Source organism: Mobula hypostoma, chromosome 6 (genome assembly GCF_963921235.1).
Source record: "Mobula hypostoma chromosome 6, sMobHyp1.1, whole genome shotgun sequence".
NCBI lineage: Eukaryota > Metazoa > Chordata > Chondrichthyes > Myliobatiformes > Myliobatidae > Mobula > Mobula hypostoma.
Genome location: NC_086102.1, coordinates 165,715,460 through 165,736,154, shown reverse-complemented (window position 1 = coordinate 165,736,154; position 20,695 = coordinate 165,715,460). Strand labels below are relative to the sequence as shown.

General features: G+C 40.0%; 1 protein-coding gene across 1 annotated transcript in view; it reads right to left on the bottom strand.

Moving 5' to 3' along the window:
* The window catches only part of dnah9l (dynein, axonemal, heavy polypeptide 9 like), a 317,674-nt gene that overhangs the window by 75,848 nt on the left and 221,131 nt on the right, over positions 1-20,695 (bottom strand). Inside the window, 3 exon segments of the mRNA XM_063052593.1 lie at positions 7,675-7,848; positions 8,162-8,296; positions 12,530-12,631. Coding sequence (XP_062908663.1) covers positions 7,675-7,848; positions 8,162-8,296; positions 12,530-12,631 — 411 coding nt within the window.

The window sequence follows — 20,695 nt, the reverse complement described above, 5'->3', positions numbered from 1 at the left end:
CCTACCATTCCATGCCCAGACAGCACTTCTGTAAATCTGAACACCTATCTGACCTTTCTCTACCTGCATACAGTCAGAGGCTAAAGAGCAAGGACAACAATGTGGTGGTCGCGGGAGGCAGAGGACCGACTGTAGGATTGCTTCGAGTTGCTGGACTGGGCCATATTCAGGGACTCATCAGTAGGTCTGGATGAATACACCACAGTTGTTAAGGTCTTTACTGAAACAGTCGTAGAGGAGTGTGTCCCCACAAAAACGTTTAGAGTCTTCCCCAACCAGTAGACCTGGATGACCCATGAGATCCACAATCCGCTGAGGGCCAGATCAGAGGCAGTCAGGTCTAGTGACCAAGTAAGACCTCCAGAAAGCCACCTCATGGGCAAAGTGGCAACTCCACAACTAAACTTGAATCAATGAAGGATGCTCAACAGTTGTGGCAGAGCTTGAATGCTGTCACCTCTTATAAAGTGAAATCAAGCGATATAGGTGACAATAGGGCTTCACCTCCTAATGCTGAATGCTTTCTATGCTCGCTTTGACCAAAACACAAAGGAACCTTCACAAACCCATACAGCTCCCGTTGACCCTGTGATTTCAGTCTCTGATGGCAATGTGAGAACAACCTTCGGGAGGGTGAACCCACAGGAAGCATCCAGCATAGATAGTGTATTTGCCCAAGTACTAAAGACCTGTGCTAATCAACTGGCTGGAGTGTTCACCAATATCTTTAAGCTCTTGTTTCAGCAGTCTGAGGTACCCACCTGCTTCAAGCAGGCTTCAACTATACCGGTGTCCAGGAAGATCATGGTAATCTGCCTCAACGACTTTCGACCAGTAGCACTTTGAATTGAATTGACTTTATTACTTGCATACTTAATATACACGAGGAGTAAAAATCTTTACGCTATGTCTCCGTCTAAATGTGCAACTTACAGTAATTTATAATAAATATTATGTACAACAGGATAGTCAATATAACATAGAAATACAGTTGTGTCGACATCAGTTAAGCAGTCTGATGGCCCTTACGTCCACTGTGATGAAGTGGTTTGAGAGGTTGGTTTTGAAACACGTCAACTCCTGCCAGAGGAGCTAATTGGATCCGCTCCAATTTGCCTACCAGTATGACAAATCCACAGCAGATGCCATTTCATTAACTCTTCACTCAATCCTGGAACATCTGAACAGCAAAGATGCATACATCAGGATGCTCTTTAGCAACGGCACCTCCACATTCAATACTATCATCCCTACAAAAATAATCAATAAACTTGCAGTGCTAGGCCTCAATACCTCCTTGTGCAATTGGATCAATTTCCTCACTTGCAGAGCCCAGTCAGTTTGGATTGGCAACAACATCTCCTCCGCAATCCATCAGCACAGGTGCACCACAAGGCTATGTGCTTAGCCCCCTGCTCTACTCCCTTTACAATTACGACTGTGTGGCTAAGCATCTCCAATGCCATATTTAAATTTGCTGATGACATCACTGTCGTAGGCCAGATCAAAGATGGTGACAAATCAGCATATTGAAGGGAGATTGAAAATCTGGCCGAGTGGTGTCACAAAAACAACCTCTTACTTGACATCAGCAAGACCAAAGAGCTGATTATTGACTTCAGGAGGAGGAAACCGGATGTCCATGACTCAGTCTTCACTGGGGCATCAGAGGTGGAGAGAGAAGGCAATTCCTTGGTGTTTTCATTTCAGAGGACCTGGCCTGGGCCCAGCACGCAAGTGCAATTATGAAGAATGATCAGCAGCACATCTACTTCCTTAGAAGTTTATGAAGATACGGCATGACATCTAAAACTTTGGAAAACTTCTGTAGATATGGTGTGGAGAGTATATTAACTTGTTGCATCACACCCTGATATGGAAACACCAATGTCTTTGAACAGAAAGTCATGGATACGCCCAAGTCCATCATGGGGAAAGCTCTCCCGGCCATTGAGCACATATACACGGAGTGCTGTCACAGAAAAGCAGCATCCATCATCAGGGATGCCCACCACCCAGGCCTTGCTTTCTTCTCACCGCTGCCATCAGGAAGAAGGTAGAGGAGCCTCAGGACTCACAGCATTACATTTAGGAACAGATATTACTCCTCGACCATCAGGCTCTTGAACCAGTGGGGTAATACCCTTGCCCCATCACTGAAAAGTTCCCACAATCTATGGACTCACTTTCAAGGACCCTTCATCTCATGTTCTCAATATTTATTGCTTACTTATTTATTTATTATTTCCTTTTCTTTCTTTTTTATTTCCATAGTTAGCTGTGTGTTGCACTTTGGTCGTTTGTCTGCCCTGTTGGGTGCTGTCTTTCATTAACTCTGTTATGGTTCTTGGATTTACTGAGTATGCCCACAAGAAAACCAATCTCTCAGGTTGTACATGGTGAGATATATGTGCTTCCATAATTAATTTACTTTGAACTTTGAGATTCTGCAGATGTGGAAAGGGAGAATGCCTTGCAGTTTTAGATCAAAGATCCTTCATCAGAAATGAGAAAGGAAGTAAAAAGATTACTTTACTGGAAGAGAGAGAGAGAGAGAGAGAGAGAGAGAGAGAGAGAGAGAGAGAGAGAAACAGTAAGTTTTTCTTTTCACCTGCAACTTGAGTTGAATGATTTCAGCATTGTTAGTTTCAAGTTTGAGTCAACAGATCCTAGTTGGGGCACCAAAAGGGGAGGAGGGGAGGAGAAGATGGCGGCGCGGCCGCTCTGGAATGATATCTGTATTTGTCAAGTAGGGGACCGTGCACAATCCTGATTTGACAGAGACAGATGTGAGAAGCACGGAGGAACATCTGGAGAAACTTTTGAAATGCCCGTTTCGCTGCCGCTGCTACTGTGCGATCGAGAATCTCCAGAGGGAAAGGCCCCAAATCCTCGGCTTTGCCTATTGCTTGGTGGCTGGGGCCGCGGTTGAACAGCTCGGCAAAGATGGTGCTCGGTGTTGGAGGGCTGGTCGGAGGCTCGAAGTTTTCAGACGGACTCAAGAATCGGCTGTGGTCGGGTGCTTTCAGGGTGCTGCATCGGCAAGTTTGCAGCGCTGGAGGTTCATGGCAGGGAAAGCTTTTCTTCCTTCTACCGTCTGCGTGAGATGATGGGACCTTCCAGAGACTTTGAGACTTTTTTTTTTACCATGCCCTTGGTCTAACATAGAAACATAGAAAATAGGTGCAGGAGTAGGCCATTCGGCCCTTCGAGCCTGCACCGCCATTTATTATGATCATGGCTGATCATCCAACTCAGAACCCTGCACCAGCCTTCCCTCCATACCCCCTGATCCCCGTAGCCACAAGGGCCATATCTAACTCCCTCTTAAATATAGCCAATGAACTGTGGCAGAGAATTCCACAGATTCACCACTCTCTGTGTGAAGAAGTTTTTCCTAATCCCGGTCCTAAAAGGTTTCCCCTTTATCCTCAAACTGTGACCCTTCGTTCTGGACTTCCCCAACATCGGGAACAATCTTCCTGCATCTAGCCTGTCCAATCCCTTTAGGATTTTATACGTTTCAATCGGATCCCCCCTCAATCTTCTAAATTCCAACGAGTACAAGCCCAGTTCATCCAGTCTTTCTTCATATGAAAGTGCTGCCATCCCAGGAATCAATCTGGTGAACCTTCTTTGTACTCCCTCTATGGGAAGGATGTCTTTCCTCAGATTAGGGGACCAAAACTGCACACAATACTCCAGGTGTGGTCTCACCAAGGCCTTGTCTTTATCAAATTACGGTATTGCTTTGCACTGTTGTAACTATATGTTAAAATTATGTGGTTTTTGTTAGTTTTTCAGTCTTGGTCTGTGTTGTGTTTCTGTGATATCATACTGGAGGAGCATTGTATCATTTCTTAATGCATGCATTACTAAATGACAATAAAAGGACTGCATGTCCTCATAATCTAAAAAAAAGCTTCATAGTTTGAATTCATTACCTTTTGGCCCTCAGTGAGGAACTGAAAGTGCATCAGTGTCTATGATATTGGTCCCTACAAGATGGATAGGAAAGAACTTATAAGAAAGAGAGGAAAACAAGAGATCTTAATGTCTGTGCACATAGATTTAGTGGTGAAACAATCTTTTCCACTATCTGTGACACTGGAAAAGCTGAAACAACTTGTATATGGCAGCCAGGAATTTTTTTCACTATGGCTTCATCATCTGTGCTCACCTACAATGGAAGGCTGCAATTTTTAGGGTGCATCAGATAGTGCTAGATCCACAGAGTACCTCAAAAGGCCATGGTTGCGTAGTGGTTCGCATAATGCTATTACAACGCCAGCAACCTGGGTTCAATTCTAACATAGTCTGTAAGGAGTCTGTACATTCTCCCCATGGGTACGTGAGTTTCCTCCAGGTGCTTTAGCTTCCTCCCACATTAGAAAGTTAATTAGTCACAATTAATACTTACAATTAATTTATATACAATGGATTCCGGTTAATTGGGCCATCCGTTAATCAGGGCACCACTTATTTGAAATAACACTTAAAGAACAAAAACTGATTGAGAAAATAGCTGGGATCCCCTTCATTTATTTGGGACACCGTGCTGCTTAACTGGACCAGGAGACTGCTGCCAAACTAGTGCAGTTGCACACACTTGTGGCCGTTAGATACTACATCGTGCTTGGAGTGATCAGATTTTGAATAACATCAATTGCACGTGTTTGTGTTCAAAAAGAAGTGATTTTTCTCACTGATAGATGGCGGGAATTAGAAGCTAGACAATTCAGAATCATTTTGCTCACTGAGGTTTCAAGTATTCAGGCTTGGAGATGCCAGAAAATGCCGGGAGTGAAAATGAAATGATTTTACTACTTCAATAAGTTAGAAACAATGATGAATTTGAAGGTATCATCAATCAACTTCAACGTTACAATGAAAATGAAGATTTGGAGGATGCATTGCATGAAACCAGTCTGTTATCTACACTAGGTGTCTGCGCTGTTTTTGTTCATTTACAGTCAATCAAAAGAACACGGTAGCATATACTGGATGAATTCCTCCTTTGATAACTATTGGGAACTAATACATTGTTTTATAGTACTGTAGTAGTATTGGTATTTCTAATTAGTTTTGTATTTAATTTTAAAACATAATTTGTTACTCAGTTAAAATGTAGTTTATTTTTTTAATACTTTTTTAACAATTTCTCTGAAACTTCAGCTAATTGGGGAACCGCTTAATTGGGCCAAAATGTACTGGTCCTAAAGTGTCCCACTTGACTGGAATACTCTGTATTTTGTCCCTATTTATACCGCATACATCCTTATTTTAATAGTTATGTCTTCAATATTTCCCATTTTCATTTAAAATATATTTCCGTTGCTCATAAATGTGTTTGATGAGATGTTAAAGATAATAGGCCATCTGAAAGCACAACTTGTTAGAAAGCCATCGGGGTGGTCTGTGGGTGGGGCCTGAGTATGAACCATCTGAAGGCTGCTTGTAGTGCATTGCCTGCTCTGCCCAGCAGAACAATCAGTCTTGGTGCTGAGAGTGCCCGAGGAACCCTGTGGTTCTAAAATCTGCAGGGAGCTCATGGAAACGTGTGAAGAATGGGCAAAGCTGTCAGGGATTTAGTAGAAAATGATCTTCCCCATAAAAGGAGTGTCCAAAGCTCGAGGACCTATGTTTCAAATAAGAGATGCAAGTTTTCCAGAGGATCAGAGGAGGATTTCTCCAGCCAGAAGATGGTTGGAACCTGGTACACACAGTCAGGAAGTCCGGTGAAAGTAGATAATCTCATAATGTTTAAGTATCTGGATGAACATCTGAATTTCCAAGGATAATTTGAAATGCCGTTGACTAAGCATTGATAAATAGTTTAGATACATTAGGTACGTGATGTTCAGCATGGAAATGGTGGGCCAAAGATTTAGGTGATTGGTCAACAAACCCCACGCATTCTGCCATCAGCAAGAAAAATGTGCAAATTTCAAATACAACAGGTTTGGAAGAATTTTGTAAAAGGCATAGTCCAATTATTGTACCATCACAAAAGGAACACAAATATACTTGGCTTGATTAAACAGGTGAGAGGTGAGACCAGGTGAGGGGGATGGTTGGTGGGTGGGAGAGGGGAAACCAGGTGAGATCCATCACCTGCCAGCTTGCACCCTTCCTCCTTCCCCAGCTTCTTATTCTGGTTTCTACTCTTCCTTTCCAGTCCTGATGAAGGTTCTCAGCCCAACATGGCATCTGTTTATTCCCCTCTCCTCCTTCAGAACTTGTGTGTGTTGCTTAACATTTACAGCACCTGTAGAATCTCTCATGATTTTTAAGTGGAGTCTATATCGTAGACATTATCTTATGTAACTTTTTTTTGTCTTTTCTTTTCAATATTCTAACCAAATCCTGAGGAAAGTGAGAATTATTACGAAACACTTTATCCGTCAAAGAAAGAAAACTACCATAAATTGCACACTAAAGATTATAAATGCCTGATATTTCCAAGTTAAGCTTCTTATATATAAGTACATAGGGATTGGATAATTATGTCTGCGGGCAGGAACAAGCACGAACAAATTGGGATATAAACACCTACAATGGTTGGTATATAGGCTTGTATGCAACATTTTGGACCAGTGGAAATGGTCCAGAAGGGTTGTATGGAAACTATTATTACCATTTTTCTTAACAACTAATTTCATTACTTAGCCTAATAGGTTAGATTTACCACAGTACATAATTATCTATTTAAATGTTTATTTTGCTTTTATATCATCTCAATGTGTACTTAAGAATGTATAAATAATTGTAGTTTTATACATATAAAAAAAATGGAAAAGGTTATATGTGTGAAAAAAGTACATGATAATTGTGAATTCCTCATCCAAATAAAAATAAAATTTAAAAAAAAGAAATACATTCATATTCCAAATCATTAAACAGGTATAATGGTACGATGTGGGGTAAACAAAATAAATAAAATACTCACTTAGAAAATTTATTTATTTCCCAAACTGACTCAGTGAAGTCAAATCAGTGAATGCAGGGGGATCTCACTGAAAGCTACCGAATGTTGAAAGGACTAGATAAGGAGGATGCTTCCTATGGTGGGGGTGTCCAGAACCAGAGGGCACGGCCGCAAAATTGAGGTGCGACCCTTTCAAACAGAGGTAAAGGAGGAATTCTTTTAGCCAGAGAGTAGTGGATCTGTGGAATGCTCTGCCTCAGACATCTGTGGAGGCCGAGACCATGAGTCTATTTAAAGCGAGAAATGATAGTTTCCAAAGGTTATGGTGAGAAGGCAGGTGTGAGGGGTTGAGTGGAATCAGGGATCAGCCATGATGAAATGGCGGTGCTGACTCAACTGGTTAAATGCCTAATTCTGCTCCAATATCTAATGCTCGTGTGGTCTAAATTACATTATAATGCACAGTAGTAAATATTTGTTTGCATTGTGATATTTCACTACCAAAGGAATATAACTTTTTAAATTCTTATGCAAAAATTATTTCCCATCAGTTAATTATGCTTCAATTTCCTGAGACAATACTTCCACCAGTTTGATAGTTTTAAAAATAACTTATATGTATGAACCTTATATTTATAGTGCAGTAAACACTATGAAGATCACCTCAGCATGCAATTATGTTATGATAAATATTTGTTCCAGGAAATGCCACAGGAAAATATATTTCTGGTTAGTTAAATGTTTACCTTTTGGTTTCTCAGGTAAGGCATCCACATGCTTTGAACAAGTTCATGGCGATATCTCTTTGAGAAAGAGCCAGCATAAGAAATAAAAGCTGCCATTAAAAGAACATCTCCACAGAGTGTTTCTTCTTGTTCACGATACTGTGCAATAGACTGAGCCCAGCGCAAGTTCTCTGACTGCCACATGAAATGAAAAGACAAAAATTTAACGGTAATGAATATCCATATAGCAAACTAGTACAGCCTTGCTAATTATACTTTGTCCCAAATAAAGCAGATTTGTAAACATCTTCTAAATAAAAACTATTCCATCTCACTGCATAATATTTAAAATAAGAACTGCAGTAACATTCACTAGAAAGCTGGTGTTTACTACATCTAAAAGATGAGAAAATTTGCAGAGGCTGGAAATCCAAGGCAACACACATAAAATGCTGGAGAAAAAATAAAATATTAGTGCTCTGCACTAGGTGGTTCTGTAAGTTCTTACCTCCAGTCCTCTCACTAATCTGTTAGCCAGTTCAATCGTCTTATTGGTTCGGTTCACTTCATCTTGACAACGGACTTTCTCAAAACTCGCTTTTTCAAAGGCTGCTGTTAACTCAGCCAAGTTTGTGTCTAATTCCTTAAAAATATAAAGTAGTTGTAGTTTAAATAAATATCTTGAGCAGTGTCAACGCACTAAAGTCATTTAGCTTCGGCACCAACAATTTTCTCATTTTCTTCAAATGAGTGGGGGAAAAGTTCACAGTAGTGAGAAATTATGTATCACAACATAAAAACTGATTTGATAAATAATTTTCTGAAAAAGGTTTGGAATCGAAATGATAAATCACCAAGTCAAAATAAATAGCAATGAGCGGTTCCAATTTATGTTGAGTTGTCATAGCATCTGGCTGTTGATTCACATTCAATTCCTCTACAGCTTAAATTTAGTCAAAGACGTATTACTATGCATAATTAAAAATACCTTTCAGATAACAAATATTATAAAGATATTTTATGTTTTAAAATATGTATTTCATAAAGATAATGGGATTAAAGCATCTTACTATTTTAAATATTTGCATAAAATAGGTATGTTATGTCTATGATCAATATTAAAATAGTTTTAAATTTGTAAAAGCATAAATACTTTTTAATCCATTATCATGCATACAGTGAGAATAAATGATGCATATTGCGATGTTTGCAGATAATTTCAAAATAGCTACATTTTCTCTCTAAATCTCTTTGTATTTGAAGTGCTGCCCTTTTCAAAACAAGTGAAAGTTCAATCAAGTTTTGGTGCCATGATGATCAAACAGTGTCACATCACTATGGCAATGTCTGCCAGGGCCACAAATGCAGATCAGCTTTAATTGTACTAGGCCTTATTGCTGGTGCATGTCAATCAGAACCTATGAATTGAAGAAAATTTGCTCTGTTCATTCTGTTAAATGATGTATCCAATTAAACCTGTTAGAATTCATGATCTTCAGTCAAGGTTAAATGAAAGTAGTTACTCCTGTCAGCTATGTGATTAAATGCTGCCTACAGCAGGCACATTTATGTGCGAAATTAAAATTTTGTCTAAAACATGAATCTTTATGCATGCCAGTTAATTATCTTTCAGTCCTTCTACACATTAAATGCCCAGTACATTTGTTCTTAATCATCAGGTGCAATTTAAAACACACTTCATATCCAGCATTTAACTAGATTCCTCCATTTTAATGTATTCGGTTATAGCTGAAAATGCTACCCTTTTCACAGGTTTGGCTGTTGCGACATTATTACAGATTATCAACATTCAAGGGTATGGTAACGATCCACCCTGCAAAACTAAAATGCTTGATTGCAGAGAAGTATTTAAAAGGAACGTTGTTTTATGCAACTTGGGTAATGATCCAGTATTTATTATTCAGTAGCATTACACCTTGTATTTTCGGTATCCACATTCAAGAATTTTTTCACTGTATAAAATGTAGTGCCATCCTCAAATTTTCCAGCTTCAAGATTTTTGTAAAATGCAGGTTGTATTCTTGTTAACTCTCAAAATTATGCTCCTCAGTAGCTAAGCAGTCAATAAATTGTGACAGGGTTATAAAATCAGGAAACGTCACCAATAAAAATCTGGTTAAATATCTCAAAGAGCATCAGCGTTTAATGGGGCTACTAAATATTTTCTTTCCTTTCCATGGTTCCCACCTGACAGGAATGGATAATTCCATCAGTATTTCCCTGGTACTCATCTACCCCTTAAAATTTCCAAACATAGTCCTCCGAGTAAAGAGTTGCAAGATATCACCAATGCCAACGCACAACAATGGGTGCCAATGGAAAACTTCAGAGACCAAGATCTCTGCCTGCCAGATTCATCCTCAGTATTGAGAATGAGGACTACCCATTTCCTGGATCTGACTGCAAAGCATTTTTTGAGGCATCCAGAAGGTGGTGCAATGACCTTCTTAACACTGCAGAAACTGAGGAGAATTTTCTGCTAGATTGTGGGTCCTCTCCTAAGTAATAGCTGACGAAGGAGTTAAATGCAGGTGGAGGCAGTGGAGGGTACTTTGAAACTTTCGAAATTTTACGGGCCACTAAAGTCCTCTGGGTTAATCTCCACATGACAGAGACCAGCTGAAAGTATTTCAGTTTCACTTCCCCCATCTCTATGGAGTACAGTGCAAGCTGGGCATGATTATCGGAATGCTGCTGGGTCAGGTGGAATGGCCACTCTCGCTAATCTTCTACTATGTTAACATGGATTAACCTCCCACTGTTTATTCTATGTAAATTTCAGACATTTCAATTTGGAATTTTTTTTCATCTTCACCTTTAAATGTAGTGGTAATAACCAAATAACGCAGGTGTGAACGTAAGTCAGAAGCAGTTTCCTTGCTATGTTATAAACAAAATTATAAAGTTAAAATACAACTTCAGTGTAAATTTTTAAAATACTCACTTCCTTTTTTCTACGTCTTTACTATTTTACCATTTACAATTTTAATCTTTCCTTCATGCTTTTGCTAACTTGTGAAACCTTCTTTAATTTTTCTTAACTTCAACATTTTGTTTGTGCCACCTTGCTCTATTTTGAAATTAGGAAGGTCCTCAGATGTTGGTGTTAAGAAAGAGTTGAAGAATTTAATAAAAAAATCATCTTCTCTCCATACCGGGTGTAGATCCATTCCCAAATGAAATGGGTACACTGCGCGCAAACATATTAAATTTAACAGGCACAAGAAAGTCTGCAGATGCTGGAATTCCAAGCAACACACACACAAAATGCTGGAGGAACTCAGGAGGCCAGGCAACATTGATGGAAAAGAGTAAACAGTCAAAGTTTTGGGCTGAGAAAAGTCTCAGCCCGAAATATCGACTGTTTACTCTGTTCTACAGATGCTGCCTGGCCTGCAGAGTATCTCCAACATTTTGTGTGTGTTGCTTAAATTTAACAAGCTTATTTTTTAAAGGAACAGTGAGAGACAATATATTAATATTATAATTTTGTTAAAAATCCAGGGCAATTTTTGCAACATATACTTTGCAAAACAGATTTCTTAGTTCAAGTGTTTTGCAATACCAAATTTAAATAGTCAGTCAGGCAAAGCTCACATGGTAGTAAGAGTAATCACAGTCACAATGCATCAAGTGATTGCCGTACTTCTATATCCTGGTCTTGTACATTCAATTCTCCATGTGCCAATCTATCCATGATTGAGAAATTGTAAGGCTATAGTTGACTGGAAAAAAAATGAACCAAATCATCACAGAATCCTTTTGTGCACTTGTGCAACGGTTTATAAAGCATCCTTAAAGAGCAAGCTGACCACTATAGCTTCATGCAATTTAAAAGGGTGAGGGAAGAGACAAAAATGAATTTAAAAAGGTTGAAAAGAAAGTTGTTTTGATAAGGTACTTTTGAATGATAGTACTTCCATACTAGTTCAGGCTTAACTTGGCATCCTTATGTGACTTCTGTTTGTCATTTCAGATCACAAAAATCTTTGGAACATATAAAGATTTGCAGTGGATGGCTTATGGAAAGTGCCATCATGTCACTCCATAATTATTAGAATCACTGAATTTAATTTTGATAGATTTTTAGTTATTGAGAAAATACAACTTCTACTGATTTATTAAATGATTGTGTAACTTCATTCAGTGGATTTCATGATATCTAATAATACAAATTTAAATTAAGATTTACTATTGCTAATACAGTTTGCCCTTTATTTTATTAAGATAGTTGATCTTGGCTTCAGGCTGCAGCTTTTTGAAGCATCTACAAGTACAACATTTAAAATAAAATATTCATGTTAAATACATTTGTAGATAAGCAATGTGCACTTCAGAATAAATGGTCATAAAGAATATCATACAAAATCGAACATGCTTCCAGCAAATATATTTTTAATATCTGTGTTAAATTCAGAAACAATTTTAACATAGGATTGATTTAACATGGGATTGATTGGCTACTCTCACATTTTGGGGAATTATCAAGGGCAAATTCAATAGATTTTGTAATTGGTTTATGGTTTACCCTCAGCAATGTCAAAATTGCTGCTTTAGAATGGCTTGGAAATTAAATTAACCCTGGCCTTGTGGCACTGTTGGCATTTATCAGTTTTCAAGGAACATGAGAATAAAGGAACAAACATTATCAAAGCTATTTAACATTTGTTAGTTTGATGAATTTGCCTCATTATAGCAATTGTTCTAACAAATTTACACTTGGATTATAATCAATTGCACCATGTACAATCCTGTAAGAAGTTAGTTGTTAATGAATCATTGAAGTTACAACTAATGAGTTCTCTTTGATAAAAACAAGATATTTTACAGGTGAAGGTCAAGTTTTAGTACTTGCAGTGAGCTTTTTCCTGATGACCTGAAGTTTCTCTGCTGCAGCAGCTAAGTCAGAGTTGGCTTGCACAAGGGCTTTACATTTGAATTCTACTTCACGGTGAACCTATTAATGTACAAATAAGACTGACATTAAAGTTACAGCAAAGGTATGTTCAGAATATTTGAAATTTGCAATATTAAAACTAATGTGTCATCAGCTCTGTGTATCGTTTATATACAGCAATTCCTGTTTTCCTGATCTCTCTGGTCTCCCCACTGCACTGTGTGGTCCTATTTTATTCAAGCATGAAGCACTCCAGTATACAGATAACATTCTGGATACTCTCAATATTGGTGCTTGATTAAGCTTGACAGTTAACTATTTCTCACCCTCCACGGTTCCTGTATGCTTTATTTGAAACATAATTCATCTTCATCTGGATGCAAAAGCCATAATTCCATTTTGGGAACATAGTTCTCCCTGATTAGCAGCCTATGCTGGTACATTGATGCCACTTTGTGGTTACCATAAAAGAACTATGAGAATTTTAATATATTCACACAAATACATACAGTTATATTGTAGTGAGTTAACATTCAAATAAAAGTAGTTCCCTGATTCAAGGAGTTGCCGACATAGACATCATTATTAAATTACAGTATACATTAGAAAATTAAAATGGTTAAGAGCACTGCAGGGTCCATGGGAACTGCATGTTAATAATTAATCTTTTTGCCCCCAGCTGTGTTTTTAAAAATGTGCATATATCAAGAAATTATGGTACATGGTTGATCAAATATTGAGTGTCTTGAAATGCTATCTGGGCTTCTAAAGGAACACACAAACTGCAAGCAAATATTAAACTAGGTTAATACTTACATATATCTTTTGAAAATGACACCGTGACAGGCATGCAGATAGAGAAAAGGTAACGGAAAATGTTGAAAATGCATCACAACAAACAATGAAAAATTATTCTGTGCAAAAAACATTAATTACACCAAGAAAAGATGAATTAGCCACTCATCATTAATGAGAACGTACATTTTGTGTAGGTTTAAAGTCCATGTATGATAGATGTGCTATTACTGGCAAAATACATCATGATAACACTCAAGTCAGCAGTGAAAATGTTCACTTGACATATGTTCTCTTGCAAAGCATTCAATCATGCCAAAACAAGCACTTTTGATTGGTTAAAAATATTGCTGTAATGCACCTGTGGACTGGAAGTGAAAATGTTTACAAATGACTACAACTCATTATTTTATTTCTGTACTTTGAGATTCATTGGCAACTAGCTTAATTAAGACTGTCAAAGGGAAAAATGTATGACAAAAATTGTCCTATTAACAGTATTATAAAATTACTTGCAAATGCTTAGAAGCAAGTTTTGATGACTTGCATTGTTTAACTTGACTGATTCCAAAATTGCATAGCTTGGTGTTTGATCAGATAGGAAGTGACACTTGGCACATGGTTGCTTCAGAGTAAAATGGACTGTTCAAGGTGATAGATACTCAGTATCGGGACCAAAGCGTGTTTTTGTCATCCTACCAAGCACTTTCATTACATCTACAAACTTTTCCTTTAACTTTAGTTAGCAATCATTAAAAACTAATAAGAATAACAACAGGAATTCTGCAGGTGCTGGAAATTCAAGCAACACACATAAAAGTTGCTGGTGAACACAGCAGGCCAGGCAGCATCTCTAGGAAGAGGTGCAGTCGACGTTTCAGGCCGAGACTCTTCGTCAGGACTAACTGAAGGAAGAGTGAGTAAGGGATTTGAAAGTTGGAGGGGGAAGGGGAGATCCATAGGAGAAGACAGGAGGGGGAGGGATGGAGCCAAGAGCTGGACAGGTGATAGGCAAAAGGGATACGAGAGGATCATGGGACAGGAGGTCCGGGAAGAAAGACAAGGGGGGGGGGAACCCAGAGGATGGGCAAGGGGTATATTCAGAGGGACAGAGGGAGAAAAAGGAGAGTGAGAGAAAGAATGTGTGTATAAAAATAAGTAACAGATGGGGTACGAGGGGGAGGTGGGGCATCAGCGGAAGTTAGAGAAGTCGATGTTCATGCCATCAGGTTGGAGGCTACCCAGACGGAATATAAGGTGTTGTTCCTCCAACCTGAGTGTGGCCTCATCTTTACAGTAGAGGAGGCCATGGATAGACATGTCAGAATGGGAATGGGATGTGGAATTAAAATGTGTGGCCACTGGGAGATCCTGCTTTCTCTAGCGGACAGAGCGTAGATGTTCAGCAAAGCGGTCTCCCAGTCTGCGTCGGGTCTCGCCAATATATAAAAGGCCACATCGGGAGCACCGGACGCAGTATATCACCCCAGTCGACTCACAGGTGAAGTGTTGCCTCACCTGGAAGAACTGTTTGAGGCCCTGAATGGTGGTAAGGGAGGAAGTGTAAGGGCATGTGTAGCACTTGTTCCGCTTACATGGATAAGTGCCAGGAGGGAGATCCGTGGGGAGGGATGGGGGGGACGAATGGACAAGGGAGTTGCATAGGGAGCGATCCCTGCGGAATGCAGAGAGAGAGGGGGAGGGAAAGATGTGCTTAGTGGTGGGATCCCATTGGAGGTGGCAGAGGTTACGGAGAATAATATGTTGGACCCGGAGGCTGGTGGGGTGGTAGGTGAGGACCAGGGGAACCCTATTCCTAGTGGGGTGGCGGGAGGGTGGAGTGAGAGCAGATGTACGTGAAATGGGAGAGATGCGTTTAAGAGCAGAGTTGATAGTGGAGGAAGGGAAGCCCCTTTCTTTAAAAAAGGAAGACATCTCCCTCGTCCTAGAATGAAAAGCCTCATCCTGAGAGCAGATGCGGCGGAGACGGAGGAATTGCGAGAAGGGGATGGTGTTTTTGCAAGAGACAGGGTGAAAAGAGGAATAGTCCAGATAGCTGTGAGAGTCAGTAAGAATAACTAATAACTAATAAGAATAACTGATTTCCAACATCTTTTGAATTCTTTTCCACCAATATTGTCTTCAATTATTGTTCCTCAGTTTAATTTACCTGCCTTTAATCTATACCAGAGATACTGTGTGATGGACTTTTGGATAACAAAATGTTACCCTTGCATAATTCACAAAATTACACAAAAATCTGAAACACGAAATAAAGTTTGCTCTCACAAAAACTATGTGGGGGGGAGAAAAGGTGAGTACCTCAATGCAAAAATAACTTACTTTTCAACCTGTGTTTGTCAATTGCAAGCAGATTACTTGGCTTCAGGTTAAGAAAAATGGTTATGTGGCCTACTTTCGAGGAACTCAACCCGTAACACAATGGTTGCCTGTATCCTTAACATTAGCCAAAAAGAAAACGCAGATGGAACCAGGTGGGATGAGGGGTGAGAGAAGGTGGAGATGGAAGTGTAATAAGCAGGAATACAAAGGTTAGCAAGTGCTGATGAGAAGTGATCATGGGAACCATTATGGGAGAGATGAAGTGTAGATGGAACCAGATGGAAAAGGGGTCAAAAAATGTAAGGACCAGAGGTAGATCAGAAGGATGGTGGTGGGACACACAGAGGAGGTAAAGGTTCAAAGAAATGGGAAAAGTCAATGTACCTAATGTTTGGCTATTGATTACCCAGTCAAAAAAGGAGACACTGCTCTTCTAATTGTGTGCTGCCTCATCCTGACAGTGAAGATCGAGGACACGCAGGTTGGTGCGGGAATGGGAAGGGAAATTCAAATGATGGGAGCTCATGATGGATACTGCAGACAGAGTGCAGGTGCTCTGCACACGGGTTGCCTAGTCTGCATTTGGTCTCACTTTTGCAAAGGAGAGCTCATTGGGAACACTGAATGCAGGAGGCGAGGTTGGAGGAGGTGCACATGGAACATTGCCTCAGCTGGAAGGACTGGCTTGGTGCCTTGATGGTAGTAAGGAAGAGTGAGTGGAGAGAGATGAGAGGATGAGGGAGGGATAAGTGCACCAGGGACTCATGGAGAAGTGGTCCTGGCAGCATGCAGAATAAGATGAGGCTAGTAGAGGGATTTTGTTGCAGTTGACAGAAAGGAAACTCTCCCAGCCCATATAAAGTCTTAAAACCCTCAGTTTTTTTTCTCTGCAAACAAGATCCAGCCAGTTCACTTCCACCAGCACTCTCCCCTGCCTGGCTGAATGGTTCTTGCTCTGAACAACTTTCCTTTTGACTCACCTCACTTCCTACAAATCCAAGGCCTAGCCATGGATATTCATATGGGCCATTGCTGTGGCAGCTTTGTCAATGACTACACGAGCAGTCCTTGTTCTGAATCTACTCTGACAGTCCTCCACTGATATTGTTTCCTCCACCCATGCAGAACTCATCACCTATACTATTGGTTACCACCCTCCCTCAAATCCACTAACATATTTCTGACATTTCTCTTCCTCTTCAGGATCTCTCTGTCTCCATTTCTGGAGACAAACTTATCTGCTGATATTTACTGTAAGCTCACTGACTCCCACGTATCTGATAAGGATGCCATCTCCTTTTCTCAGTTTCTCCTTTCTAGATGTTGTCCTTTTTCATGAAACTGGCTTCCCTTCTTCTTGTGGTTGATAAAACCATCATATCATTCAGGGACTCTGGATCTGCCAGTCGCAGTCATACTCTTTATATTAACATGTTTACCCTGAGTTTCCTCCTCCAATACCTCCCATTTATCTGAGACTGATTTAACTTTCAAAAGCTGTTTCCAATCCACTTTTCCGGAACTATTTGGCCGTATTCCAGTTTAAAATGTTAGCTCTTATTTTTCCTTTTCCATAACTACTTTACTTAATTATGATTACCATCACAGATTGTTGTCCCATTAATAATCCTTTCACCTGCCCAACTTCATTCACAAGATCCAAATCCAGAGTTGTTCACCATTTGTCCCCCTCTTGCTGGGCTACATGCCAACTAAATAAAATTGTTCTGGAAGCAATTTAAAAGCGCCTTTTATGGTGAATGCATCTCATTTAATATTCAGGTAATTGGAATCTTCCACCATTACTGCCTTAGTGTTTTCACATATTCCAGAAATTTGCTCTTCTGTTGCCCTTCAACTCTCTACAATACGATCTCAACTATCTGATTGTCCTTTTGTTTTCAAACTCATATCACCATATTTTGATGTTTACTTGAACATATTATCCTTTCCTAGAACTGTGATTGTTTTCACTTAAACTAATATTGCAGTTCCCTACTCTCCTTTTCTCCACATCTGGGAATATTAAACTACTCTAATTAAAGACAGGGCAACATGTAGAATGCAATAGAGCCAGCTTGTGAAATGCAGAGACCTACAGGGGAGGTATCATTAGGGTATAAAGATTAGGGTACAACCTCAGCATGATGAACACCCTTCACGTGGTGAACAGTTGAGGACTTAAGTTAGGGGAAAGGGGAGGAAGCAGAAAACCTCTAGAGATGCAAAATAAATATTTCAAAATAATCATCTTGCAAAATAAATATTTCAAAATAATCTGCAGGGATCATCGAATAACCCACATATTTGTTCAACATCTGTGTTCCATGTTGTTTTGTTTGTCCTGGTGTTAGCCCAAAGGCTGCAAGTTGGAGATAGTTACTGACTTGCAGAAGCCTTGGAAATTGAGGCTGAACGTTCTGAGCATGGAACGCTTATCTTTGGATAGCGCCAACATGCCAGATCCATTGCTCGATGATGACAAGATAATAGTGGAGCAGAGTGGGCAAAGAGGAGAACATAACTCGGTGCCTGGTTTTTGTTGGACCAGTATTTCTGTTGTATATTTCACTGTGCACGCAAGACTACTTCTGTGGACTGTCTCACTGAGGTCTGCCGTAGTAGAGCAAGTGAGATCTCATTCTATCAGGGATAGACAAATGTGTTTCTTTTTGCCTCTTGGCCTTTGTGTCAGTGTCTCCAAAAGAGCAGATTCAGCCTCTAAGCTAATCTCTGGTATATACATAGATGACACATAGGGTGGATTCCAGCTAATTGGGCCATCGGTTAATCAGGGCAGACACATATTTAGGACAACCCTTAAATAAAAAAACTAACAGAGAAAATTGTGAGAATTGCGTTAATTTAGTTGGGACACTATACTGCTTAATTGGGGCAGGAGATCATTGCTGAATAGTTTCTAACTAGCTTCAGATAATTGTGCAGCCATAGGACACTACACCATGCTTAGAGAGAACAGCTTTTATACAGCATCAGTTGCAAGCACGTGTACAAAAAACAATGATTTTTGTCACTGACAGTTGGTGAGAAATAGGCAGTAAAACAATACAGAACTGTTTTACTCCTGCATCTTCAAGGATTCAGGCTTGGAGATGCCAGGAATGGCTGGAAGTAAAAATGAAATGATTTCACTACTTCAATTTCGGGGCTATAGAGGATTTCAAGGTAGGTATCGACAATCATCTTCAATGTTACAATGAAAATGAATATTTGTAGGATGTAAACACGAGGAAATCTGCAGATGCTGGAAATTCAAGCAATACACATAAAAAGTGTTGGTGAACGCAGCAGGCCAGGCAGCATCTATAGGAAGAGGTACAGTCAATGTTTCGGACCGAGACCCTTCGCCAGGACTAACTGAAAGAAGAGATAGTACGAGATTTGAAAGTGGGAGAAAGAGGGGGAGAGCTCCATCCCTCCCCCTCCTGTCTTCTCCTATCATTTCAGATCTCCCCCTCCCACTCATACAGTGTGTCCACACCCCTTGGTTTCACACACTCTAATTATTGCACAACTTCCATCCCCTAAATCAGTGTGCAGCCTTTGATATACAACATACAGATGCTGAAAATCTAAAACTTCATTATGGATTCCTGAAGAACATGCCTTATGTCTTATCAAACAGAATATGTTTAAAGGTTCAAAATTCCAATTTAATGTCAGAGAAATGTATACAATATACATCCTGAAACGCTTTTCCTTTGCAAACATCCACGAAAACAGAGAAGTGCCCCAAAGAATGAATGACAGTTAAATATGAGAACCCCAAAGTCCTTCCCCCGCTCCCCCCTCCTGCACGTAAGTAGCAGCGAGCAACAATCCCCCCTCCCCTCACCGGCAAAAAAAAAGCAAGCATCAGCACCTCCACCGAGCACAAGTGTGAGCTCGGTGATAGCAAAGACGCAGACTTGCAGTTACCCCAAAGACTTCGCATTTCATCCAGCAGTCAATAAACCACAGGTTCTCTCTCTCCCTAGTAAGGGAGAGGGAGGTATCCCTCATTTTCACAGTGAGCGGGGAGATACAACAACAACCCGCTGTTTTACGATGTTAAAAGTCCATTTTGTTGCTTTTTTCGAGCTCCGTGCCTGAAGATCGCAAAGATCTCGGGTCTTCGGGCCCACAATGAAAGACTCCCCCCCCCCCGACAACACACGAGTCTCCTGCAGTGACACCGACACCCGATCTGCCCGTCTCCACAGCCCAGAGATCTTAGGCTTCCAAGTCCAAGCAGGACTCTCAGGCCGAACCCTTTGCATGTATGTTCTGTCTATTTCTATTCTAAGCCTTCTTCCAATGAACTTAACATCAACACATCCATCCAAATCCATTTATTTTGACTTTTGTCAATAATCACATCAAAGGTCCCTGGAGCTAACAAGCTAACAAGAAACAAACGGCAACATACCTGTCAAAGCAACTTCCATGGACACTTCCCTGTCCACCTCATTAGCAATCTCATTTAAAGGTCAACCAGATTGGTTAGATAAGACTCAATAAATTCTAGCTGATTTTCCCTTTGCCCTTCAGTTCATTCTTGTTATTTACTTCCCTATGATACAGTGTATCGCAGCCTAGAAGTGGCTTTAAAAAGGCAAGTTTGAGCTTCAATTGTCACTCCTTTTCCTGGAATGATTACCAAATTTTCAGTTGAAACTATTCTAAAGCCTAAAGATTTATTTTTGATAAATTATAACTAATATAAATGCCACTTCACCAACTACACTTTTTAATGTCCTACAATGGAAACCATATCTTAATTGGTATTGCTTTCTCCAATTGTGTAAACACGTGGGGAAAATCCTTGCTGGTTGGAGTCAATGGTTGCTGAAGCTTTGTTAAGTGTCAGAACTCCACACATGCATCACCAGAGACTTATGGCTAACAAAGAGTCTATGTGGAGTCCACCAGCAAAGATGGGAACATTGTCAGTCAGATCACACCTGGGAAAGGATCAGAGAACCC